At 42.9% G+C, this 27,936-nt stretch overlaps 1 protein-coding gene across 2 annotated transcripts; it reads left to right on the top strand.

Annotated features, from left to right (window-relative positions):
- Positions 1-1,466: 1,466 nt before the first annotated feature.
- On the top strand, positions 1,467-27,758 carry LOC138948637 (U4/U6 small nuclear ribonucleoprotein Prp4-like). 2 transcript variants are annotated; one of them, XM_070320205.1, is made up of 16 exons: positions 1,467-1,599; positions 4,481-4,778; positions 5,743-5,819; positions 7,632-7,704; positions 9,292-9,413; positions 11,290-11,369; positions 12,836-12,929; positions 14,135-14,229; positions 17,539-17,597; positions 19,668-19,791; positions 21,454-21,546; positions 23,059-23,181; positions 24,299-24,406; positions 25,805-25,923; positions 26,524-26,573; positions 27,288-27,758. In XM_070320205.1, the coding sequence occupies exons 2-16, from the start codon at positions 4,619-4,621 to the stop codon at positions 27,444-27,446; spliced, it is 1,536 nt and encodes a 511-aa protein (XP_070176306.1). In that variant the 5' UTR covers positions 1,467-1,599; positions 4,481-4,618; the 3' UTR covers positions 27,447-27,758. The 2 variants fall into 2 exon arrangements, with proteins under 2 accessions (XP_070176306.1, XP_070176307.1); XM_070320206.1 differs by having other exon boundaries at positions 1,469-1,595.
- The last annotated feature ends 178 nt before the right edge of the window (positions 27,759-27,936 follow it).

Below are 27,936 nucleotides of genomic sequence, written 5' to 3'. Positions count from 1 at the left end.
ATACGCATACATAACCCTTTGCATAGATCTAAATATAGGTCCCTGCCCTTTACAACAATTAAAATAAATAACAAGTCGCGTAAGGCGAAATTACATTTAGTCAAGCTGCCGAACTAACAGAATGAAACTGAACTCACTGCATTTTTACAGCAAGAGCGTATACTCATAGCATCGTCAGTCCACCGCTCGATGCACAGGCAGTGAAATTGACAAGAAGAGCGGGGTAGTAGTTGCGCTGAGAAGGATAGCACGCTTTTCTTTATCTCTATTCTTTTTAACTTTCTGAGCGTGTTTTTAATCCAAACATATCACATCTATATGTTTTTGGAATCAGGAACCCACACGGAATAAGATGAAATTGTTTTTAAATCGATTTCGGAAATTTTATTTTAATAATGATTTTTATATTTTTAATTTTCAGAGCTTGTTTTTAATCCGAATATAACATATTTATATGTTTTTGGAATCAGAAAATGATGAAGAATAAGATAAACGTAAATTTGGATCGTTTTGAAATTTAATTTTTTTTACAATGTTCAGATTTTTAATGACCAAAGTCATTAATTAATTTTTAAGCCACCAAGCTGAAAAGCAATACCGAAGTGCGGCCTTCGTCGAAGATTGCTGGGCCAAAATTTCAATCAATTTGATTGAAAAAATGAGGGTGTGACAGTGCCGCCTCAACTTTTACAAAAAGCCGGATATGACGTCATCAAAGGTATTTATCGAAAAAAAGAAAAAAACGTCCGGGGATATGATTCCCAGGAACTCTCATGTCAAATTTCATAAAGATCGGTCCAGTGGTTTGGTCTGAATCGCTCTACACACACACACATCAGACACACACACACAGACACACACACACACACATACACCACAACCCTTCTTTCTTCTTCTTTCTTGATGTGGACTGGGTTCATCAGAACGTCTGTAGTCCAGCGGCGGAGTACTGGGTGATTGGTTACTGGTGGTGGGTGACCCAATAACTCCGAGAAGATGGTTAAAAGTATAAAACTATTTACACGAAGAGCTGCAGGGTTACTGTGTCAGCGAGGCAAGTCCGTGGGTACGACCCAGACCAGTTTGGAAGGACTCCAGTGAAGGAGCAACTGTGGTATCCCTCGTCTCGATTCCCCCCTCTACGTTTAAACATTTAGTCAAAACTTGACTAAATGTAAAAAGTCTAAAAAGGGTTACAAACCCAAATTAAACACACACACACACACACACACACTCACACACACACACACACACACACACACACACTCATATTGGAGAAATTCGGCAATAAGTCTTAATTATCGCTTCAACGTTAACAAAAGCTAAACAAAACTAAATAAAGCTTAAAACATATTGTGTACTCACAAATACGTACAAAATTAATTCCGCTCAAATTTCATAGTTTGTAATATACTTGCAAACATTTCTGGTGCATTTGGCAGGGGCAAAAAAGAGTTTGCTTGACTGTAGGCGACTCAATATGGCGGCGCCCGTCTTCGCTTGCACGACGATTTGGCGGATTTGAACTTCTTTTGAGATAAATCTAATGGCATGCGAAATCTAATACCGTAAACAGTAAGACTTTGCTCAGAACTGTGAGTATGTTCCCCAAAGTTCCTCTTAAGCACAATGCTATCAAATGCTACACGGATTATATATATTGGAGAGAATCTGACAGACACAGACACTGAGACAGTGACAATCACACTCTTGACTCTGTCTAACACTAACAGTAACACTCTTTCTTCTTAGGCAAGTGGCTACAGTTACGCCTTTTTCACGGCGTTATTCTACTCGGACATTCTATAGTTACGGCGTGACGTCATTTTGAAGCGGATTAGCGAGTTTGTCGTAACCCGCTTGCTAGAGGCTATGGGTAACGCCTTTTTCAGTTTCACGGCGTACAGTCACTCAGCCATACTTACTACTATGATTACGGCACAATGTTTTTGCTATTTCGTAGTACTAGTAGTTGTAGTATTTTTCTGTCGTAACCCGATTGGTTGATGCTAAACCCCAACAAAACTCATCAGAAATTAAGAAAATTCTTCTTTAGATCCTGTTTTTGTTAACACGTTTGTTTGAAAATGAAATCATAATTTACATCTGCAACGTTCGCGGCTTTATTTTCGTGCTTGTGTGAGGATTTACGAAGGAGCGCAATAATAATTGAAGGGAGTGAACTCTAATGCATGAGAACACAGAACAGACGATGTTTGCGTCATTGCTGTTTCCGTTTATGAATTGAACATAGTTTTGAAAAGAAAACAAAAAATCTTTTCTTTAACTTTAAGTAAGTTTTAGTTTAATCACTGATAAAAGCTTATTTATTTACGCGCGCGAGTGTGTGAATATGATGTGTGTGTCCGTGTCTGTTGGCATGCTGGTGTGTCGTTGTGCGGCCTCAGTGTCCGAAGGTGACTTGGTCAAGCAGGTGTTATCCTGGATTAATGATGCAATTGAAGGAGAGAATCTGTAAGGGATTGCTGTCAATTTGTTTATTGGTGAGAAATTGAGTCTTTTGGTGGGCTCGTTTTCGCTGTTTCTGTAGAGTTCGCGATGACAGAACTTATTGCTGGACGAAAGCGTTCTTTTTTCAAAAGCCAAGATAGCTGTTTGCAAACTATCGAAGGATTCGAATGTACTTCCTACTGTTAATAATGCTTGGCTCCATTGCTGAATTACACCGGCCTGCATACGGATACAAAACACAGCTCATGAACTGCTGGACAAATTGGTATTCACTCATCCCATGCTTCAAAATGGCCACCAGAAGAAAATATCGCGAGAGCACACCCTGGCGGTGTGGTGTAACCCTAGCACAGCCGGGTGAGGTTACGCCGTCTGTGACAAGAAATTCTTTGTGGCATAACCCTAGCACGACCAAGCAGAGTTACGCCGTGGGGTTATCGCTGTGGGACCAAAATATCTTAGTGGCGTAACCGTAGCACAGACGAGTAGAGTTACGGATGGCGTAACTGTAGCTACTGCGTTCTTCTTTTGATTCCAAAGGGTGGAGAACACTTTGATTATTCCCCAGTGATCTACCAGTATCAGAAAACGTGGTGAATATCACTTATCAGTACTGACACTCGACGGGTGCAGTGGCTTGGTGGTAAGACGTCAGCCTCCTAATCGGGAGGTCGTGAGTTCGAATCCCGGTCGCTGTCGCCAGGTGGGTTAAGAGTGGAGATGTGTCCGATCTCCCAGGTCAACTTATGTGCAGACATGCTAGTGACTTAACACCCTTCGTGTGTACACGCAAGCACAAGACCAAGTGTGCACGGAAAAGATCCTGTAATCAATGTCAGAGTTCGGTGGGTTATAGAAACACGAATATACCCAGCATGCCTACTCATCGAAAGCAGAGTGAGCTGATTATGCTCTCTAAGTATAGTGTGGGGAACCCAAAGGGGAAAACGAGCTCACATGTAACCAGGCAATTCTGGAACGCTGAAGAAGAAAAAGATTATTCACCAGTGATCTACCAGTATCAGAAAACGCGGTGAATATCAGTACTGACACTCCCTGTACAAATTGAAACATTAATTTAAAACAGAAAGGAAGGAATAAACGATGCAATTAGACTCAATGACTACTGTTTATAACCCTTTATTTTTAACTGGTGTGCCTCAAGTAGGTTCTAGTACACCTAGACCCAAACCATTTTGACAGAAAATATGCTTTTACTTTTTAGCTTAACCCTGACAAAAAATAAATGTAAATTGGCAATGGCATGACATTTTTATAAGATGGTTTTTATGTAGGTTCTCCTCTTCTCCTTCTTCTTCGTTCATGGGCTTAGACTCCCACGTTCACTCATGTTTTTAGCACAAGTGGATTTTTACCGTTTTTACCCTACCATTCAGGCAGCATACACCGATTTCGGGGGATGCATGCTGGGTGTTTTCGTGTTTCTATAACCCACCGAACTCTGACATGGATTACAGGATCTTTTCCGTGCGCAGTTAGTCTTGTGCTTGCGTGTACACACAAAGGGGGTTAAGTCACTAGCAGGTCTGCACATAAGTTGACCTGGGAGATCGGAAAAATCTCCACCCTTAACCCACCAGGCGGCAGCGACCGGGATTTGAACTCACGACCTCCCGATTAGGAGGCCAACCTCTTACCACCACGCCACTGCGCCAGTTGTTTATGTAGGTTCAACTTCAAGGATTGCTCAGGCGAGATTGTAAAATAAATTTAAAAGGCAGTGTTGAGCACCCTAATCTTTATAAGATAATGTATGAAACTTGAATGTGTGGTATCAGACTTTTGCAGAAGAATCACCACTAAATAACTTAGTAAAATTGAACAGAGAAAAATAAGATTTTCTAGTGTAAAAAGTTAAACCTTAAAATTACCTCAAATGCTGTCTGTTTTTCTTTTTAAGTGTTCGACCTATTTTGATTCTAATTCTTGTTCTCGGGGATAGCTTAATGCATGCTTCTGTGAAACTGTCGATTTTTTTCTCTTTCAGTTTTTATCAGCTTCAACAACAATATCATAACACTCATTACACTGAGGGCATCAGTATTGGAAAGGAACAGAGCACAGCCTTTTCAGCCCACCAAGTTACATCACCTTTGACCAAGTACAAAACTTTGCAGCCGTCACCATGTCTGACGAGGACGATATAATGGTAGTGGTGCCTTCGGGGAAAGCACTGCATTATGGGAGCCTTGAAGCCACGGAGAAGTCTCGTCAAACAGGGGAGACAACCGGGCAGGATGTGCTGGCCGAAGCTAAGGAAGCTGGAAACATCAACATAACTGAAGGTTTGTTTGGCTTGGATTGTTAACGCATTGGGAGCCCGCTCAGTTGGTTAATAGTAGAGCACTGGACTTTTGATCCACGGGTCATGTTGGTTTGAATCCGAGCCGGGGTGGACACGGGCCAACTTTATGTGCAGAACCAGGGACCGTATCCGGGTCACTGTAGTGATAGTGATAGATCCAATCCACAGACACAGACATATGTGACCCTCCACCACGAAATGAGTCGCATGTCACCTCGCGCGGTTCTGCGCTAGACTTGATATAAGTCCGGAGAGTGTATGGTAACAGCGTGAGGGTCACCTTAGTCACAGGCTTATAACTCAAACAGTTTTTGCTCTTTTCTAAAACGGGTTTCACCACTGGATAGAGCATAAAATACTCTTTAGGAAAATGTAAAAATATGAAAATCATGCAAAGGTGACATGCGACTCATGCCGTGGTGGAGGGTCACATATATGGAAGGGGTCAGGTTTGGTCAGCTCCTGGATCCACAAATCAATTGGCACCCACTGCATCGATACATCGATACTATCCTTGGTCATTTATCCCAGTGGCTGTAAATCCAAGAGATTATGGGTGAAAGATGTTCAATTATTAATTATCAAAATTTAAGACTTTCTGCCTCATTTGTTTAAGAGTCTTAAGAGTTCTCAACGAAAACAAAAATGACCAGCAACACACCCATTATTATTCATTAGGCCAACAACAAAAAATAGTCTGTTTACGGTAACATAGGCAAAAAAAAATAGGGTCGGTAGGTCGGGATTTTTTTTTTTCCCCAAAAAACCCACATTTGTAAGTTTTTTTAAAAACTTTTTTTGTAACTTTTTTTTCTCCCCAAATGCCAAAAAAAGTCTAGGGTCGCGCGAAAAATAGGGTCGGTCGGGATACCGTAAACTGACTATTTTTTTTTTTTGGCCTTACTTTTTGTGTGTGTATTATAATGTGTTTTGTTCTCTGTTAGGTGGTCACTTTGACTTTGAAGCAGCAGAAGCTGAAAGCCAGGCAGAAGTACTTGCTGACTTTGAGAGAAGGAAACGGGTAAGTCTACAAACATCCACACACACACATTATCATATATATATCATATGCACACACTAACTTACCGGACTTACACATTCAGGCACACATGCATGCACACACACACACGTCCCTGCGCACACACAAACATATCCACAGGCATACACACAGTATGACATACACACACACACATGTCCCTGCACACACACAAACATATCCACAGGCATACACACAGTATGACATACACACACACACAAACATATCCACAGGCATACACACAGTATGACATACACCCACACACAAGGACTAACGTGTGCATATTTATCAGGCATGGGAATTGTCCGCAAAAAGGCAAATTTCCGCCGATTTTTTTTTTTTCGCCGAAAAAGCAAAAGTGTCTGCTGAAAAAATAAATGAGGGAGACAAAAATGGTTCTACAAACTGAATTTAATGGCAAACTTGGAGCTCAGATGACACCAAATTGCACCATTTGGGTTCTTTGGAGAGAAAAAAATCCGGGCGGGCATGCCCTCGGACCCCCCTAGGTGCTTCGCGCCATCGACTTTGCTATTACTTAAATATTTTCAGCCTTTTTGACTTTTTTCAATTCCCATGCCTGATTTATACACAGTGGAACCCTCCTTTTACAACCTTTAAAAATCTGAGAAAATCAGATCTTAAAAATAAAATGGAGGGAGTCTTAAAATGGAGGTAAATTTACAGAGGCTATGATAATGAACAGAACATCAGAGAAAGGAGGGGGTCTTAAAAGGGGGGGTTCCACTGGATATATATATATATATATATATAATTATGAGAGACAGAAAGAGAGGACGCATACCTGGAGCAAAGAGAGTTTGTGTAAAAGTTAAATATCATAAACTCAGAAAAATAAATCAAAACATGATGTAAACTTTAAAAAAAAAAAAGGTATTAACCAGAACATGATGTTGTACTTCTTCTTCTTCTTCTTCTGCGTTCGTGGGCTGACACTCCCACGTACACTCGTGTTTTTGCACGAGTGGAATTTTACGTGTATGACCGTTTTTACCCTGCCATTTAGGCAGCCATACGCCGCTTTCGGAGGAAGCATGCTGGGTATTTTCGTGTTTCTATAACCCACCGAACTCTGACATGGATTACAGGATCTTTTTCGTGCGCACTTGGTCTTGTGCTTGCGTGTACACACGAAGGGGGATAAGCCACTAGCAGGTCTGCACATAAGTTGACCTGGGAGATCGGAAAAATCTCCACACTTAACCCACCAGGCGGCCGCGGCCGGGATTCGAACCCTCGACCTTCCGCTTTGGAGGCCGACGTCTTACCACCACGCCACAGCGCCCGTCGATGTTGTACTGAAACTCACTGTCTGTTGAATTAATTTGTTAACGATGCAGAAAATCCTTACTGCTCATTGCAAACACAAAATCCGTAAATATTGCATTTCATGTGCCATACATGATTGATATCCATTCCCGCCATATATATTGCTGCGCAAATCTGGTCTTGTTTTGCATCATATTGTTTGAAGTACGTGCGACCCCTACCCTATCAAGCATACGATGCATTCATGCAGCCCTGAAAGTCCAACAAATGATGTACTCGCCTTTGGCTAGTAATTCTGAAAATTTACTAGCCAGAGAACAAACTTTACTAGCCAAACCAACAATTTGTTTCCGCAACTTTACTCGCATTTGGCGAGTAGATTAACATTTCTACATGTTTCTACTTGCCATGTCGAGTAAAATACTCGCCACTTTCAGGCCTGTCATGTGTAAACTTGTGTGTTACTAACTGTTGAATTCGGCGTTTAATGTTCCTTGTGTGTTGCAGGCTCGACAGATTCACGTCAGCACAGACGATGCAGAGGTGAAGGCCACTTTGAGGCAGTTGAGAGAGCCAATCTGTGAGTGACAAATGTTAAAGAGTCATTTTTTTTTTCATTACTGTATTGTCCCATCGCTGGGAAATTTGTTATTTGTTATCAGTAGTCTTCTGCATCCTAGAAATACTTCAGGGACATCATACTTCTTCAAAGTTGTTCTTAGAAAAAGCGAAAAATAGGTTGGTTGGACCTGGATTGAAAATATGTATAGGTCTAAATTATCCTAGCTGCAAAGACATTGTCCAGTCGGAACACCTTTTTACCTGTCCAAAGTTTTGGATAGTTGGCCAACAAAGGGTCACAGCATTGTGTCAGGCAGATTGGATTGGATTGGATTGGATTGGATAAGATTTACAGTCCAGTGAGGTTACCCTCATGGAAATTCGGGCTGCTTTCTCCCCGGGGAAAGCGAGCTGCCATACATACGGCGCTACCCATTTCTGCATGCGTGTATTCATGTTTCCTGAGACTTAATGCCGTGTGAGATGGAATTTATTTTACTTTATTCCAAGTCCCACGGGTATTTGATGGACATTTTTATCTATGCCTATACAATTTTGCCAGGAAAGACCCTTTTGTCAATCGTGGGATCTTTAACGTGCACACCCCAATGTAGTGTACACGAAGGGACCTCGGTTTTTCATCTCATCCGAAAGACTAGCACTTGAACCCACCACCTAGGTTAGGAAAGGGGGGAGAAAATTGCGGCCTGACCCAGGCCTGAACACGCAACCTCTCGCTTCCGAGCGCAAGTGCGTTACCACTCGGCCACCCAGTCCACTGGCTTTACTGTATTTTGAGATGGATACTCCTTGGTGAAAATCGAGTAGTATTTGTTACAAATGGGTAACCGTATTCAGACAATGCTGCCCTAAAGACTTAAAGACATTGCAGTTTGTGATTGAAGGCTGCGCTAAAATGACTTACGACATTCTTGTAATAAACAGTGAGCCAAGTTAGGTAGGCAAGAAAGATGTGTTTTATTTTTATTTCAAATTTACATTTGTAAGCTATTTATACCTCTGGAAATGGGGCTTGAAACGTCTATGAATATAATTGCATTTGACACTCCAAAACCTTACCCCCCGTGGTGGTGGTTTTTTTATTTTTTTTTTAAGCATATAACCCAGATGATGTCCTTAAAAGGCAAAACATACATGCCTGTAGGACATTAATAAATTTAGAAAAAAACAACTCCAAGGCCAGTTACACTGAAGGGAGTGTTTGTGTCAACTGCAAGCTTCTGCTGGTGGAAGTAGACACGGAAAAGAAAAGAACAAAATCCCTTAGACTTACAGACGTTCATTTTAATATTGCGAAAGATAAATCAGTGATGGCGCTAGTATTTTTTCAAACCGGTAGGCAAACTTTTATGAAGCAAACAGTCCAGAAAAAAATGGTAGGCTGGTCATTGGAACCAGTGAGAGTCCAACTCAGAGTACTGGTTTTGTTGTTTTACCAGCGAAAAAAACCCCGGTAGTTCAAAAATCAATTGGTCAGCATTCATTTTTGTTCCGGTATTTTCTTGTTTCAACCGGTAAAATACCGATAATTACCGGTCAACGCCAATACTGATAAATGACCGATTATCTCAATTCCTCTTTGCAGGTCTGTTTGGAGAGGGTCCGGCAGAAAGACGGACCCGTTTGCGTCAGTTGCTTGCGGTGCTGGGAGAAGACGCTGTCAAACAGAGGAGGGCCCCTGCACAGGAGGTCAAGAAGAAGGACGAGGTATGATGCAATTCCAACCACGACTGCAGGGTTAGGTGCATAAAAAACAACAATCTTAGGAATTTGTTTGTTTGTTTGTTTGTTTGCTTAACGCCCAGCCGACCACGAAGGGCCATATCAGGGCGGTGCTGCTTTGACATTTAACGTGCGCCACACACAAGACAGAAGTCGCAGCACAGGCTTCATGTCTCACCCAGTCACATTATTCTGACACCGGACCAACCAGTCCCAGCACTAACCCCATAATGCCAGACGCCAGGCGGAGCAGCCACTAGATTGCCAATTTTAAAGTCTTAGGTATGACCCGGCCGGGGTTCGAACCCACGACCTCCCGATCACGGGGCGGACGCCTTACCACTAGGCCACCGTGCCGGTATAATCTTAGGACTAGGAACAAGAGACTGCAGGTGAGGAGACACAGGAGCAAGGTAACAATGAAAATGTACTGTCCAGTACCAGAAACACGAACAATAAAAACACAAGACTGGTTTCGACGTTTGTCTTAGTCAGCTACAAATACAGTACTAAAACAAGGAGAGACGACAGAAAGAGAAAGAAGAAATTTTAGGAGTTCAACTTTTTATTGACCCTTTGAATGAAAAAAGCAACCCTCAATAGAGGAACTTTGAAAATAACTCTGTCGGGACGAGGTATGACTGCCATAGTCACGACTGGTTAGTCGTTAACAACAACAACAACAACAAAATTAGGAGTTTTCGGTTCCCCGATCCTACAACTTTTTATTGTCCCTTCAAAAGCAAAAACAACTCAATAGACGGACTTAGAAAATAACTCTGCCTGGGTTGTATTGTTTCTGAAAGAGTGAAACTCTTGCTTTTATTGAGGCAAACTGTTCACACATGCTCCTTTTTCACATGTTTCAGACACACCCCTTGCTAGTGGCTGGCCTATAATGTTATGTTGGAAAGTTTGCATCAATAAAAGCAAAGAGTATTCGCTCTTTCCCAACTCATACAAACCTGACATAGTTATTTCCGAACATTGTCTGTTTTACATAAGGGAATCGACTTTTCTTAAACATCGAGGGGACACAACTCACGCTAGTTCCAGCTAATGCACATGCGCCTAGGTACAAGAAAATGGACTTCAATACTTAAAATAAAAAAGAAAATTGTCGACCTACCGACCCTAATCTTTTGGGCCTTGTCACAGGAAACATTTTTTGTTTTTTTTTGTTGTTGCTAGGATGGGGAAGAGAGGAGCAGAAGTGGCCTGGAAGATGGGGTTTGGGGGTATGATGAAGAATCAGCAAGGGTATTGAACAGTATTGGCGTTAACAAGTAATTACCGGTATTTTACCGGTTGAAACGAGAAAATACCAGAACAAAATTAGCTGCCGGTATGACCTACCGGTTGATTTTTATAACTACCTGGGTTTTTTTTGCTGTTAAAACAAAAAAACAACAGTACTGAGTTGGACTCTTACTTGTTCCAATGGCCAGCCTCCCGTTTTTGTTTGTACTGTTTGCGTCATAAAAGTTTGCGTACCGTTTAAAAAAAATACTAGTGCCATCACTGTATTGAACCTTGTGGAGAAGAAGAATTGTGTGTGTGTTGGCACACTCTCTGACAATTTCTTTCCTCAGTACACAGACACACACACACACACGCACATTTCTCTGTCTTTGAACAATTCTGTAGCATAGCAGACAGAGAGACAGAGAAGGAGTTGCAGGTGATCTACTGTGCCGTTCATTTCTGAAACAGCAATCCACTCCTTGTTTATTTTCCCAAATGATTCACTTCAAGATGGTTTCAAACTTAGCTTCACAGGTATGTTTTCTCTTTCCCAAACGCTTTACAAGACACAGGGAAAAATGTTGGCTAAAAGTTGCATTGTGTGTGTTTTGAGCAGGACAACATCACCTGGTATCACGAAGGCCCATCCAGTCTGAAGGAATCCAGATACTGCATTGCAGAATTTTCCATTTCAAGGTGAAGTTGAGAGACAGAGAATATTGACTGACTGATCAGACTTTTTTCTCCACATGGTTCATCGTGTTGTTCCCAGACACAGAGAACAATTATAGGTCATCAGTTGGACCTGGATTCAAAATATATATCGATCAATATGTTCTAGCCGCTAAAATAAATGTGTTGTCTAAAGACAATCCCATGTGTCAAAGCTATGGGACATTGGACCAGCCTAGCCTGGGAGGGTCAGAACCAGACCTGTTTACCAGTACGATTTGGGCGTATTTTGCACGCCAAATTATTATCGGTACGCAAATACGCGACACACGCACAAAATATGCCTAAGAAAAAATCTAGAATACGTTTTCCGGTGTTGGTGTGCTGATTACAGAATGGTACAACTGATACCGGTTTCGGTCGAAGGGAGATAAGCATGACAGCGAGTCTTCAGCTGTGGAAACCTTGTTCAGTTGTTGGCACGTGCGATCGTCTGGACAATCGTGGCAAAATGAAGCGGAAAAATGTGCCAGTTTTGGATGACTGTACCAAGTCTAAACAGCAGAAGCAGCAGATTTTCTTGGAGAAATATAAGAAAGAGCCAGGAATTGTGGAGTCTACTATGGGAAAAAGTCATGCACACTGCAAGTATTGTAAATCAGATTTCTCCGTTGCCCATGCTGGGAAATATGACATCGAACGACACTGTCTGCAGTTCCAAAACTCACCTGGACAAGGTTGCTGCAAAGAAATCCGCTGAAAGCTGCCAAGGAATTATGAAGTTCATTCCCGTAAAGCAAATCCTGCCAGAAGAAAAGGCTGTAGTCAGCGCTGAAGCAATGTTTTCTGAGATGATTGTAAAAATGAACTTACCACTGTCAACCGCAGATGTTATTTCACGAACTTCATCTTTTCATTATCAATCTGTTTGGAAGACACTGGTTATAATGCTATAAACTGACAGGTAAATAAAATTGTTTTATTCCTGTTGTATTGGAAGGAGTTAAATTCTGAAGGTGTTCACAAGACATGCTATTCTTTCACAAACACGTTTGCACCCAGGCGTACATTTTTCCCTAGCCCATATGCCTTTGCTTGCAAAGTACACCAACTTTTTGAAAAATGCACTCAACTTTTTGGGAAAGTACTCTTTCCTCGGGTTTAGGGTAAACAGGTCTGCAGAACAATGCATCAGATTTTTTTAAATCTCGGTAAATGACCGAAGACGGAGGCCTGGGAACAACACTGGGGTCACGTCACTTTTTGGGTGATGATGACACACGGAGGAGTGACTTAACATATACCTGAGTTTGAATACAGTAATGTGCGTGGATGGTTTAGTTAAAAACAAGAACAATTAGCTTGTTCGATGACTTTTCTTCTAGGATGTTATTCCAAACTTGCAGCTGAATGATATTAGCTTGTGTAGCAATTTGAAACAGTTTGTTGGTGTGAAGAGCCATTTTGAAAATGGTGGAGTATATGTGCAGGGCCAAGGAGAGGGTACGGAGACAGAAACAGGACAAGTTGTTACCTGCAACACAGAAGAATGCGCGTCTACAGGATTTACAGAAGCGCATCAGGGTATGTTTTTGTGAGAGATTGGTTTTGCTAGGGTAAGAATAAGGATAAGATTTTATATATTTTATATAAACTTTTTTTGTTTCCTCTCTCTTTTGCTCTGCTAAGAGATTTTAACAAATCTCAGAAGAAAGTCTCTTCTGACTTTCAATTGTTTCTTTCACAACTTCTGATATTTTATATATATATATATATATATATATATATATATATATATATATAGTCCTGTGAGGCGGGCGGGGATGTAGCTCAGTCGGTAGCGCGCTGGATTTGTATCCAGTTGGCCGCTGTCAGCGTGAGTTCGTCCCCACGTTCGGCGAGAGATTTATTTCTCAGAGTCAACTTTGTGTGCAGACTCTCCTCGGTGTCCGAACACCCCCATGTGTACACGCAAGCACAAGTGCGCACGAAAAAGATCCTGTAATCCATGTCAGAGTTCGGTGGGTTATAGAAACACGAAAATACCCAGCATGCTTCCTCCGAAAGCGGCGTATGGCTGCCTAAATGGCGGGGTAAAAAACGGTCATACACGTAAAATTCCACTCGTGCAAAAAACACGAGTGTACGTGGGAGTTTCAGCCCACGAACGCAGAAGAAGAAGTCCTGTGAGGTTATCCTCATGGACATTCGGGCTACTTTCTCACTGGGGAAACAAACAGAACGGCGCTTCCCATTTTTTTCTTTTTCCTGCATGCGTGTATTTATGTTTCCAAATCCTGAGACTTTTGTTGTGAACTTGGGTTCTTTATCGGGGTTGTTCGAACACCGAGGCGAGTCTGCACATTGTACTGTATGTGTGTTGTTTCAGTAGCTTGAAGTAATGTTAGTGTATACTTTTGGTTTTCAGTATTGTAGCTTGATGTGATTTCAGCGTACACTTTTCCATTTTTTTTATGCGATTTGTTAATAATTTCTTTTGTGTGCTGGAGAGTTTGAAATAATATGATCAAAGCATATGAGTAGATTTCATGATGATGGCATCTTCAAGACTCTTGACATTGTCTAACTAAGCAAACACAGAGAGGAGGAAGAAGACAGAAAGATGACACATAGTTCATCCTGTGGTAATATGTTCAACCTAAATTTATTTTGTGAAAAGAAAAGACTTTGGAATGAAAAAGCGTAGACTTTTTCCGGTTAATTGTGATTTTGGGTTCAATAACTGTAGTAAAAATATGTGTTTTGGGACATGTTCTGTTGTGTTTCAGTCGATCACAAATGACTGCAGTCAGATCGGAGACAACCGACCGCTGTCCTACTGCATGTTCAGTCCAAACTCAAAGATGCTGGCCACAGCCTCATGGTAAGACATTGAGCGAATGGATGGATGGATAGATAGATGGATTGATTGATGGGCAGGTTGGCGATTGGATAGAGGTATGGATGGATGAATGGGGCGAGTAAAAAATCAGTCGGGCTAGTAGAAACCGCCTGGCAACTCGCCTGGCTGGCTAGTGGACATTCTGGTCCAACACAACCCTTTTGGTTGTAATATGGAGTTTCAAAGCCATAAACACTGCAGATGCAGCAAAAGTGTGATATGTACCTGACAAGCGAAAATTCTGGCGGGCTAGTGACTTTCTTTGAAGTTACTCAACCGGCTGGCGAGTTAAAATTGTGAGATTTGGCCATCTCTGAGTAAGAAAATGGAATTGAACATATGGATGGCGGGGATGTAGCTCAGTCGGTAGCTCGCTGGATTTGTATCCAGTTGGCTGCTGTCAGCGTGAGTTCGTCCCCACGTTCGGCGAGAGATTTATTTCTCAGAGTCAACTTTGTGTGCAGACTCTCCTCGGTGTCCGAACACCCCCGTGTGTACACGCAAGCACAAGACCAAGTGCGCACGAAAAAGATCCTGTAATCCATGTCAGAGTTCGGTGGGTTATAGAAACACAAAAATACCCAGCATGCTACCTCAAAAAACAGCGTATGGCTGCCTAAATGGCGGGGTAAAAAACGGTCATACACGTAAAATTCCACTTGTGCAAAAAAACACGAGTGTACGTGGGAGTTTCAGCCCACGAACGCAGAAGAAGAAGAAGAAGAACATATGGATGAAAGGGTGGAAGCGAGAGTTTACCTTTGATAAGAGGACTTTGTTGGGACCTACCTAAAGTGTCCCTACATTGCCAGGTGTCAGGTGTAGTGTCAGGTGTAGTGACAGGTGTGCTCTAGTTTGAGGTTGTCAGGGTTGCATGAAAATGTGTTCTGCATTGGGAGGTGTTCTTTCTTTGAAGGGAGATTGTATTACAGGCACCGTTGTATTGAAGTGAGGATTATAACTAAAACATTTTTCAAGGTGTTGCTTACTGGGAGGTGTCCTCTCATATTGCATTGCAGGCACCATACTGGGAGGTGTCCTCTTATATTGCATTGCAGGCACCATACTGGGAGGTGTCCTCTTATATTGCATTGCAGGCACCATACTGGGAGGTGTCCTCTTATATTGCATTGCAGGCACCATACTGGGAGGTGTCCTCTCATATTGCATTGCAGGCACCATACTGGGAGGTGTCCTCTCATATTGCATTGCAGGCACCATACTGGGAGGTGTCCTCTCATATTGCATTGCAGGCACCATACTGGGAGGTGTCCTCTCATATTGCATTGCAGGCACCATACTGGGAGGTGTCCTCTCATATTGCATTGCAGGCACCATACTGGGAGGTGTCCTCTCATATTGCATTGCAGGCACCATACTGGGAGGTGTCCTCTTATATTGCATTGCAGGCACCATACTGGGAGGTGTCCTCTTATATTGCATTGCAGGCACCATACTGGGAGGTGTCCTCTTATATTGCATTGCAGGCACCATACTGGGAGGTGTCCTCTTATATTGCATTGCAGGCACCATACTGGGAGGTGTCCTCTTATATTGCATTGCAGGCACCATACTGGGAGGTGTCCTCTCATATTGCATTGCAGGCACCATACTGGGAGGTGTCCTCTTATATTGCATTGCAGGCACCATACTGGGAGGTGTCCTCTCATATTGCATTGCAGGCACCATACTGGGAGGTGTCCTCTCATATTGCATTGCAGGCACCATACTGGGAGGTGTCCTCTCATATTGCATTGCAGGCACCATACTGGGAGGTGTCCTCTTATATTGCATTGCAGGCACCATACTGGGAGGTGTCCTCTTATATTGCATTGCAGGCACCATACTGGGAGGTGTCCTCTTATATTGCATTGCAGGCACCATACTGGGAGGTGTCCTCTTATATTGCATTGCAGGCACCATACTGGGAGGTGTCCTCTTATATTGCATTGCAGGCACCATACTGGGAGGTGTCCTCTCATATTGCATTGCAGGCACCATACTGGGAGGTGTCCTCTTATATTGCATTGCAGGCACCATACTGGGAGGTGTCCTCTCATATTGCATTGCAGGCACCATACTGGGAGGTGTCCTCTTATATTGCATTGCAGGCACCATACTGGGAGGTGTCCTCTTATATTGCATTGCAGGCACCATACTGGGAGGTGTCCTCTTATATTGCATTGCAGGCACCATACTGGGAGGTGTCCTCTTATATTGCATTGCAGGCACCATACTGGGAGGTGTCCTCTTATATTGCATTGCAGGCACCATACTGGGAGGTGTCCTCTTATATTGCATTGCAGGCACCATACTGGGAGGTGTCCTCTTATATTGCATTGCAGGCACCATTGCATCAGGATGATGACTATAAGGCCAAACAAAAATATATGTTGGTTTGGGGTAACCCGACCAACCCAATTTTTCCCCCGCGACCCTAAAACTTTTTTTTCATTTCTTAAAAAAAACAAAAAATCTGTTGGCACATTTTGCAAATCATACCGAAACTAAGGGAAGTAACCTTTAAACTCGACTAAATCTTTAAAAAAAAAAAGAAATAAATAAAATTTCAAAAAGCCGACCTACTGACCCTATTTGTTTTGGTCACGTTACCCTAAACCAACATATATTTTTGTTTGGCCTAAATGATTTAAAAAACAAGAAAGGTAAGATGTTGGAACGTTTGTTATTGACAAAACTATGTTACATTCACAAATATATCGACCCAACGGTCTTTTAAGTGCACAGACAAAACAATTAGTTACGCAAACTTCTTCTTCGTCGTTCACTATTGTGATTTGCGTGATGCAGCGCTTTTTGGCACCCAGGGGGTCCCGCATCTCCGGCTTCGGCCATGGACGTTGATCAGGGGTCCCTCCCTTAGACCAATTGCCTTCCTGGGCTGTTGAGCTTGGTCTGCCCGTGGTTTTATTTCGGAGTTTTCCTTCTCCTAGACTGGTTACCTACGTTACGCAAACTTATCTTGATGAAGGTTTTTACCGCCTGTGAATGTAACGTATTTTTGTCAATAACAAACGTTCCAACAACTTTTTTTTCCCCCGTCTTTACACCTGTTCCTTGTCCCGTTGTGCTCTCACAGCGCCCCGTCCCTGCACTCACTGCTCCATCCACATCTGAATTTCGTTCCGCTGCCAGACTTGTCGATTTTACAGACGCTCCAGCAACGTTCCAACAACTTGCCTTTCTTGTTTTTTGATTCTGAAAATTGGAACGTTGGAAGTCTCTTTGTTTTTGGATTTGGCCTAAATGAAATTCTGTTTGATCCGACAGGTCTGGACTGTGCAAGCTGTGGTCCATACCCGACTGTCAGCACATCAGAGACTTACGTGGTGAGTAAAGTGGGGAACCACTGATGCTTTTGTGCCATCAAGCTTCATTTCGTTTTGCCCGATTTAGAAACCAATGCAATCCAAATTGGGGATGATGTTCCGTCTATTAGACTGAAAATGTTTAGATAGGTGTTTCCATGTGCCAGCTAGCTATTTTTCTATTTGCCCGATTTAGAAACCAATGCAATCCAAATTGGCGATGATGTTCCGTTTATTAGACTGAAAATGTTTAGATTGGTGTTTCCATGTGCCAGCTAGCTATTTTTCTATTTGCCCGATTTAGAAACCAATTCAATCCAAATTGGCGATGATGTTCCGTTTATTAGACTGAAAATGTTTAGATCGGTGTTTCCATGTGCCAGCTAGCTATTTTTCTATTTGCCCGATTTAGAAACCAATTCAATCCAAATTGGCGATGATGTTCCGTTTATTAGACTGAAAATGTTTAGATAGGTGTTTCCATGTGCCAGCTAGCTATTTTTCTATTTGCCCGATTTAGAAACCGATGCAATCCAAATTGGCGATGATGTTCCATTTATTAGACTGAAAATGTTTAGATCGGTGTTTCCATGTGCCAGCTAGCTATTTTTCTATTTGCCCGATTTAGAAACCGATGCAATCCAAATTGGCGATGATGTTCCGTTTATTAGACTGAAAACGTTTAGATAGGCGTTTCCATGTGCCCAGTGCTTTGTTTCACAAACGTGCCATCTTCTCTCTTCCTTCCACAAAAAAAGTATGTGTCATATCTCACATGTCCTCACTAAAACTAAAGAGTAGTTAAGATCTCTAACATCTCGCGACCTTTTCTTCTTCTTCTTCTGCGTTCGTGGGCTGAAACTCCCACGTACACTCGTGTTTTTGCACGAGTGGACTTTTACGTGTATGTCGGGTTTTACCCCGCCACTTAGGCAGCCATACGCCGCTTTCGGAGGAAGCATGCTGGGTATTTTCGTGTTTCTATAACCCACCGAACTCTGACATGGATTACAGGATCTTTTACGTGCGCACTTGGTCTTGTGCTTGCGTGTACACACGAAGGGGGATAAGCCACTAGCAGGTCTGCACATAAGTTGACCTGGGAGATCGGAAAAATCTCCACACTTAACCCACCAGGCGGCCGCGGCCGGGATTCGAACCCTCGACCTTCCGATTAGGAGGCCGACATCTTACCACCCCTCCACAACGCCCGTCATCTCGCGACCAAATGGTTATGCTACAGTGGAACCCCCCTTTTAAGACCTCTAAACATCTGAGAAAACAAGGTCTTAAAAAGGAGGGAGTCTTAAAATGGGGGTAATTTTACAGAGGTTATGAACAGAAAGTCTGAGAAAACAAGGTCTTAAAAAGGAGGGAGTCTTAAAATGGGGGTAATTTTACAGAGGTTATGAACAGAAAGTCTGAGAAAACAAGGTCTTAAAAAGGAGGGAGTCTTAAAATGGGGGTAATTTTACAGAGGTTATGAACAGAAAGTCTGAGAAAACAAGGTCTTAAAAAGGGGGGTTCCACTGTACCACCTGTACCTTTTCTACCTGTCTTTACAGGGCACGACTGCAACGTGGGGGCCATTAAATTACATATTCTCACTCCAACTCACATATGAGCATTGACACAGTTTAGATACTAAGAGCCTGAACAATACGCTATCCTGTCAAAAGAAAGGGAAGTATTATAACCTCAAAAGAGGGCGGGGATGTAGCTCAGTCGGTAACGCGATCCAGTTGGCCGCTGTCAGCGTGAGTTCGTCCCCACGTTCGGCGAGAGATTTATTTCTCAGAGTCAACTTTGTGTGCAGACTCTCCTCGGTGTCCGAACACCCCCGTGTGTACACGCAAGCACAAGACCAAGTGCGCAACGAAAAAGATCCTGTAATCCATGTCAGAGTTTGGTGGGTTATAGAAACACGAAAATACCCAGCATGCTTCCTCCGAAAGCGGCGTATGGCTGCCTAAATGGCGGGGTAAAAACGGTCATACACGTAAAAGCCGTGGGAGTTTCAGCCCATGAACGAACAAACAAACATAACCTCAAAAAGTCGCGTAGCCATAACTTTTCTACCTGTCTTTACAGGTCACAACTGCAACGTTGGGGCCATTGTCTTTCACCCTCAGGCCACTGTGGGCTTGCCGGACTCATCCTGCTGCATGGCCTCCTGCGGCCAAGACGGCACGGTCAAGCTGTGGAACCTTGTCAGGTATTTTCCTGGGGTGGTGTGCATGTGAAAGTGCGGTACTGGGTGGGATTCCGGCACTGATTCGTATTGGTTGAAATCTCAAACAAATCTTGATTTCAGCCACTTCGACGTAAGGCTTGGCAGGCCTGAAAGTGGCGAGTATTTTACTCGCCATGGCGATTAGAAACATGTAACTGGCGAGTAGAAATGTTCATCTACTCGCCAAATGCGAGTAAAGTTGCTGAAAGTGGAAGAAATGGATGGTTTGGTGAGTAAAATTTGTTCTCTGGCTATTAAATGTTTAGAAGCACTAGCTAAAGGCCAGTGCACCATTTTGTGGACTTTCAGGGCTGCTTGGTCCCGACCTAGTTTGGCACTTTCTTGTGCATGGCACCCCTAGACAGGATCATTGTCAAAGTTGGACATTTTTTACAGTATTAGGGACATTTTTCCACTTAACTGACACTATTTTGGTAATTTATTTACATAAGCCTATAAATGGAATTAATTTTCTCCTGCTGTTGTGTTTAGCGTATTCAATGAAAAGCTATAATCATCAAAGTTACCTCAGCGTTTTCAAAACTCAGAGGATACCAAATAGCCTGGGTTACGGTCTCCATGTCCCACTGAGGGGCTACAGTATGGTAGATGTGCCCAAACAATACCAATACCATTATACATGTATTTCATTAACCCCTTCACTGCCACAGTATAACAGCATTTTGGTATTGCTGTGCGCCAGGGCAAATTTTACTTTCTTCAGTAGGTTCACTAATCTGTTCATTGCTCAATCATTTATTGAGATATCTCTTAGATCTTTGGCATGTGGTTTGCTTACACCCTTGGCTATTATGTGATAACATGATCATTGGACTTTGTTTGTGATTGTTTTAGTAAAAATCGATATAATGACCATATTTGTCAAAAATTACAGTTTCCAAACTTCCACACACACACTGCAGCACGTAAAACCGCAGAAAACACAGCTAAAATTGGTGTCAAACATCAGGTACTCACATTACAGCCCATAAAAGTATTCTTCTGTGTGGTAATCCATAAATCACTTCTTGTAGAGCTTCCAGAACACTGTATCATTTGAAAACAGGTCTACGAGTTGATGTCCGACTTTCGGCCGCCATTTTGAATCTTATAGATCGGAAAAAACTTCTAAAAAAGTGTTTACCACGTGGTACTAACTTATCTGAACGGTCAATGGGAAAGAACTGTGTTTAAACCCCTACAAGAAGTTGGACAGTGGTTACCTCCCATTTAGTTTTCACAAATGTCCTGAAAAGTGCTGATGTAAATGCCACGTACCTGGTACGTGTATGGGCGTATGAGAAACCAAACATGACCACGTACCTAGTACGTGCTGGGCAGTGAAGGGGTTAAATGACATATTCTTACTTCAACTCACATATAAGCATTGACTTCAGTCTAAGTGCTAAGACGCTGAACCCTGTTCGGTAAGTATATTAATCAAAAGAAAATTTATTACTAAAAGTTACGAAAATTCAGCAATCAAACAACAGAACAGACTTTTGTTTCTAGAAACTGTTCGCAATTTGCATTTGATGCCTGATCCCGTGCTTTGCACATAGTCAAATCTGCGTGTCTTTAAACTGCAAAGAATCATGTTAAGGCTTGCTTGTTGGTTACCAGCTCTGCTTTGACTGATTTCAGTGACGAACCCATCGCAGATATCGAGGGCCATGCTCCCTACAGAGTGTCCCGTCTCAAGTACCACCCGTCCGGACGATTCCTGGGGACGTGTTGGTACGTAGCATGTATTGTGCTCTTGTTTGGCTTTGTCCCACTCTCCCCGGCACCATACTTCTCTTCTTCTTCTTCTTCTTCTTTGTTCATGGACTTAGATTCCCACGTTCACTCATGTTTTTACCACGAGTGGATTTTTATGTGTATGACCATTTTTACCCTGCCATTCAGGCAGCATACGCCGATTTCGGGGGAGGCATACTGGGTATTTTCGTGTTTCTATAACCCACCGAACTCCGACATGGATTACAGGATCTTTTCCGTGCGCACTTCGTCTTGTGCTTGCGTGTACACACGAAGGGGGTTAAGTCACTAGCAGGTCTGCACATAAGTTGACCTGGGAGATCGGAAAAATCTCCACTCTTAACCCACCAGGCGGCAGCGACCGGGATTCGAACTCACGGCCTCCCGATTAGGAGGCCAACGTCTTACCACCACGCCACTGCGCACCATACATCGTATCACTGTCACGTCCTCTTCCTTGCTTGCTGTGGTGGAGTAAGACTTGTGTAGAAAAAACACATCGTGTTTAGTTTTTGGCAAATTATTCAACATTTTGTGTGTGTGTGTGTGAGATGATCATGATATGATATGATTCTAATGCATGAATTAAACATGCTGTATTTTTTCTGTACAAGTCATCTGGGGTGGGAAGACCTGACCATACCATACCTTACTTAGCCTTATACAGTTGAACCTGCCCTGGTTGACCACCTCTCGATAACGACCACCTGCCGAAACAACCAGCCTGAATGATCCTGACAAGCTCTTTTGCAATATAATTCTTGTTTCCATAGCGACCTCCTGCCGAAACAACCAGCCTGTATGATCCTGACAAGCTCTTCTGCAATATATTTCTTGTTTCCATAGCGACCACCTGCCGAAACAACCAGCCTGAATGATCCTGACAAGCTCTTCTGCAATATAATTCTTGTTTCCATAGCGACCACCTGCCGAAACAACCAGCCGGAATGATCCTGACAAGCTCTTCTGCAATATAATTCTTCTTTCCATAGCGACCACCTGCCGAAACAACCAGCCTGAATGATCCTGACAAGCTCTTCTGCAATATAATTCTTGTTTCCATAGCGACCACCTGTCTATGATGACCACGTTTGTTCGGTCCCTTGGGTAGTTGTTATAGACAGGTTTGACTGTATAACCTTACCTTAACTTACCTTACCTTACCTTACCTTAACTTAACTTAACCTAACCTTACCTTACCTTACCTTAACTTAACTTAATTTAACTTAACTTAACTTAACTTAACTTAACTTACCTGTGTTACCTGTGGTTTAACTTATACTTTACCTTTACCTTACCTTACCTGTGTTACCTGTGGTTTAACGCATACTTTACCTTTACCTTACCTTACCTTACCTTACCTGTGTTACTTGTGGTTTAACTTATACTTTACCTTTATCTTACCTTACCTTACCTGTGTTACTTGTGGTTTAACTTATTCTTTACCTTTATCTTACCTTACCTTACCTGTGTTATCTGTGGTTTCAGCTTTGACAACTCGTGGCGGCTGTGGGACCTGGAGGTACAGGAGGAGGTGTTGCACCAGGAAGGACACAGCAAGCCCGTCTACGACATCTGCTTCCAGGGCGACGGAGCTCTCGCCGTCACAGGGTCAGTGGCTGTGTTTTGTCGGCTCACGGCTGTTCCCAGGGCTTCATTTTTGCCTCATTAGCTGCAGGCAGGCTGAGCTATTGTTCGCACCCATCCTTTCTCCCACTGCGGGGATAACACCAGCTGCAGGCAGGCCGAGCTATTTTCAGCACCCATCCTTTCCCCCACAGCAGAGATAACACCAGCTTCAGGCTGGCTGAGCTATTGTTAGCACCCATCCTTTCCCCCACAGCAGAGATAATACCAGCTTCAGGCTGGCTGAGCTATTGTTGGCACCCATCCTTTCCCCCACAGCAGAGATAACACCAGCTGCAGGCTGCTCGGTGCCAGCCACAGGCATGGGAATGATCCTCGGATACGCTAATTTTAGAGGTTTTGAAATGAGATTTCAGAGGGAAAAAAATTCAGAGGAAAAACGGTCAAAACTTCAGCATTTTATATTCTTGAATCGCTCAGGCGTCTTTATACGTATTTTTTTCAGAGGTTTTTCCTCTCAGCCATTCCCACACCTGCAGCCACTGATAAGTCCCATCTCCCGGTGTAGTGCGGAAGGATTTGGGTATGACAAGCAAGCGAGCTTAACCGTGTGCTGGCTGCAGCTGTTGGTATAGCAAAATGATTCCCTCTGCCATGGCTATTTTTAACTCGCACTAGAATGCAAGCCAGAAACAGCCTTGAGCTGTCCATGCCTTTTCTTGGCCTCTTTTTTTGTTGTGTTGAGAGGGTGGTCGTTGTCTTTTCGTTTTCTTCCTCTCATTTGTTGTCATGGTTGTTGTGATTGTTTAAAATTCATCATCATCATCTTCGATGACGCTGTCATTGTCGTAGTTGCCATTGTCTGATTGTCGTCGTCGTTGTCTTCGTTATCATCATCATTAATGTCATCGCCATCATTGTTGTCATCATCATTGTCATTTATATTATCAACAGCAGCAATCCCCTTCATTTGAGCCCCAAATTTCTGCAGTTTTTTTTTTCATTGATCCACCAGAAAAATACTGGCTAATAGAAATACCGACTTTTGTGTGTGTGGTGTTGGTTACCTGCTTTCATCCTTTTTTCTCTCCCTCTCTGTCTGTCAGGTGCAAATGTTGACCAATGCTCATTATGTTTTCAGGGGACTCGACGCTTATGGGAGAGTGTGGGATCTTCGCTCCGGTCGCTGCGTCATGTTCCTAGAGGGGCACCTGCAGTCTATTCTGGCTGTGGACTTTAACGATGATGGGTAGGGGGTGTGTGTGCGCACATCTGTGTGTGTGTGTGTGTGTGTGTGTGTGTGTGTGTATGCGTGTGCACATCTGTGTGTGTGTGTGTGTGTGTGTGTGCGCACATCTGTGTGTGTGTGTGTGTGTGTGTGTGCGCACATGTGTGTGTGTGTGTGCGCACATCTGTGTGTGTGTGTGTGTGTGTGCGCACATATATCTGTGTGTGTGTGTGTGTGTGTGTGCGCACATCTGTGTGTGTGTGTGTGCCTGCATGCATGCATGGGTATTTGTGTGTGTGTTTGAGTGCATGTGTTTGCGCGTCTGCATGTGTGTATGCCTGCATGTGCGTGTGTTCGTGTAGGTAGCACACCTGCAGTCTATTGTGTACATTGACCGAGTGATAGTAGGTACAGTGGAACCCTCCTTTTAAGACTGCCTCCTTTTTAAGACCCTGTTTTGTCAGACCTTCTCTTCAGAACCTCAGTAAATTTACCCCCATTTTAAGACTGCCTCCTTTTTAAGACCGTGTTTTCTCAGACCTTCTCTTCATAACCTCAGTAAATTTACCCCCATTTTAAGATTGCCTCCTTTTTAAGACCCGATTTTGTCAGATTTTTGAAGGTCTTAAAAAGGGGGTTCCACCGTATGCAATTTTTGTGTAGGTGTTCATAAAATTTCCGGAGCCGTGTGTGTGTACATGTACATAACTATTTTGCATTGGATGAATCAGATGAACATTTTGCTATAACTGTTTTTTGAAGGTTGGTCCTGTTTTTTGGGGGGTCCAAGAGGTCTTCGCGATATAGCCGAATTTGCGATTTAGTGGACCGTGATTTAGTGGAAGTCCCCTGTATTTTCCATTTGATGAATCGGATAAACTTTTTGCTATAACTTTTGTTTCAGTGCATGTAAACATGTATAATGGACTGGGTGGCCGAGTGGTAACGCACTTGCGCTCGGAATCGAGAGGTTGCGTGTTCGACTCTGGGTCAGGCCGCTATTTTCTCCCCCCTTTCCTAACCTAGGTGGTGGGTTCAAGTGCTAGTCTTTCGGATGAGACGAAAAACCGAGGTCCCTTCGTGTACACTATATTGGGTGTGCACGTTAAAGATCCCACGATTGACAAAAGGGTCTTTCCTGGCAAAATTGTATAGGCATAGATAAAAATGTCCATCAAAATACCCGTGTGACTTGGAATAAAGGCCGTGAAAGGTAAAGTTTCGCCTAACAGGCTTGAGATTTGCTGGTCGATGTGAATGCGTTATATATTGTGTGTAAAAAATGTTTGTTTGTCTGTCTGTCTGTAAAAAATTCCATTTCACACAGCAGAAATTAGAATGTAAAGCGCGGAGAGCACAGTTAATTGTGGTTCGCGCTATATAAGCTCACCATAATAATAATAATAATGGTGTGTGCAGGTTCCATGTAGCTACGGGGAGTCAGGACAACAGTGCCATGATCTGGGACTTGAGGCAGAGGAAGCAAGTCTACACCATCCCTGCTCACACCAACCTGGTGTCCATGGTCAAGTTTCAGCGTAAGTTTTCCCCTTACTTACATACTTGCACACAATCTTTGGCATACTTGCATGTGGATGCATGCATTTACACACACATGCAAAAACATGACAGTTCGTCAAGTCACAGTGACGGTTACGAAACGGAATTGACGAAAGTGCAGATGGATACAAACAGTGGCTGGTCCAGTTTAGTGAAATGACAGGACCAGCAAACATTACCGATAATCTGACTGCGTAGCAAATGCTTGACTTGCTTGTCGAAGAGACACTGCGTAGAAACTGACTCAAATTCAGTGCAAAGCAAGCCAGTATCAAAACTGGCAGTGACAAGACGTAAAAAGTTTGCGTGTTCGGAAATGGCAACCTGTGGATCTAGTCATGGAAAATGTTATTGAGGCTCATGGAAAGTCATGGAAAAGTCATGGAATTTTGTTTCTAAAATCCAGTGGGGACCCTGCACTTAGTACATATGTTTTCTTCATTTTACTCACCCTTACACAAGCATGCATGGTTACAAACACATGTGTGCATACACAAAGGACACATGCGCATGCCCCTTGATTTTCTGTCAATTCTGGAATGTAGATAAAAGTGATTTTGATCGTTTTGTCATTGCAGCCCAGCATGGGAATTACCTCATCACGGGCTCCTATGACAATACTGCCAAGGTAAGGGTTTATTTTTAACATTAAATCACATATTCTTACTCCAACTCACATAAATAGCATTAACTTCAGTTTGATGCGTAAGACATTGAAGTACTAACCCTGGAAACAGGGGGAGGTAACTCCCAAAACAAAACAAAACCTTGACAACAAGGTCCTGGTAGTTACCTCCCCTCACCGGCCGCCCGCGCGGCACATATCGCTGGTATACTCATTCCCTTCTTCAACACGGTTGTGTTCAGACGTGTTTGTACCTGCTAGGCTTTTCAGCCTTTGGTCTCCTGTGAGGAGGACCTTTTGACCCTGGTACATCTTGCTAAGCTGTTGGTGAGATCTTGAAAGGAGACTTATACATTTTTTTATTTAATTATGATCTCTTGTCTTCAATTTAAATTTGGACTGTCTGTGTTTTTCTTAATGTTGTTTTCCTTTTTCCAACAATGTCCTTTGGTTGTTTCTTGTTTGAGTTTTGACGTTTTTGGTGTTCATGCTGTGTGTGTGTGTGTGTGTGTGTTTGTGCACATGTGTTTGTGTTTGTGAGTGTGCACTCACGTGTGTGTGTGTGTACTCGCATGTGTGTGTTTGTGCATGAGTGTTTGTATGTGTGTGTGTGTGTGTGTGTGGATGTTTTTGTTTGTGTTATTGAGGGTTGATGGTTCCGGAGGTATATTCTCACACATGCCTGTGTTCCTTTTTTAATTGTCTTTGTTTTTGCAGGTGTGGGCCAATCCAAATTGGGCGCCTCTGAAGACCTTGGCCGGTCATGAGGGCAAGGTCATGGCACTCGATGTGACCCCTGACCTCAAGTATATTGCCACCTGTTCCTACGACCGTACATTCAAGCTGTGGGTTGCGGAGATGCAGGGTGGCCTTTAGATAAAAATGATGTGGATTTGCTGATTGTTTGCTGAGAGAGAGAGAGAGAGAGAGAGACGAGAGACGAGAGAGAGAGAGAGAGAGAGAGAGAGAGAGAGAGAGAGAGAGAGAGAGAGAGAGAGAGAGAGAGAGAGAGAGAGAGGAGAGAAGAGAGAGAAAAGAGAGGAGAGAGAGAGAGAGAGAGAGAGAGCATTGTTGAATGTTACATCAATAAATCTTGCAGCTATCTCATCTTGAATGAATGCATATGTTCATGCTTCTGAGAGAGAGGGAGAGAGAGTACATTTTTCATCAATACACTTTTGAAGACAAGTTTATGTTTGGCTGTTTCATTTGGAATGAATGCATATCTGCCGTGTGCAGACAAAACCGAGTAAGTCCACTGACGCTACTTCCGAGAAAAACGACTTACTGTTTGATAAAATGTCTCAAAAGTGATGATTATCTAGATCAAACAACCGAGATATTAAGATAAATAGCATTAATTTAC

Source organism: Littorina saxatilis, linkage group LG15 (assembly GCF_037325665.1).
Source record: "Littorina saxatilis isolate snail1 linkage group LG15, US_GU_Lsax_2.0, whole genome shotgun sequence".
Classification (NCBI taxonomy): domain Eukaryota; kingdom Metazoa; phylum Mollusca; class Gastropoda; order Littorinimorpha; family Littorinidae; genus Littorina; species Littorina saxatilis.
Note: the sequence above shows the minus strand (reverse complement) of the source record. Positions and strands in the feature narration are given on the sequence as shown.

Coding starts and splice junctions, on each gene's coding strand:
- LOC138948637 (XM_070320205.1), top strand. CDS start 4,619: ATGTCTGACGAGGACGATATAATGGTAGTGGTGCCTTCGGGGAAAGCA. Junction 5,820..7,631: donor ACTTTGAGAGAAGGAAACGG/GTAAGTCTACAA, acceptor TGTGTGTTGCAG/GCTCGACAGATTCACGTCAG. Junction 12,930..14,134: donor ATTTACAGAAGCGCATCAGG/GTATGTTTTTGT, acceptor GTTGTGTTTCAG/TCGATCACAAATGACTGCAG.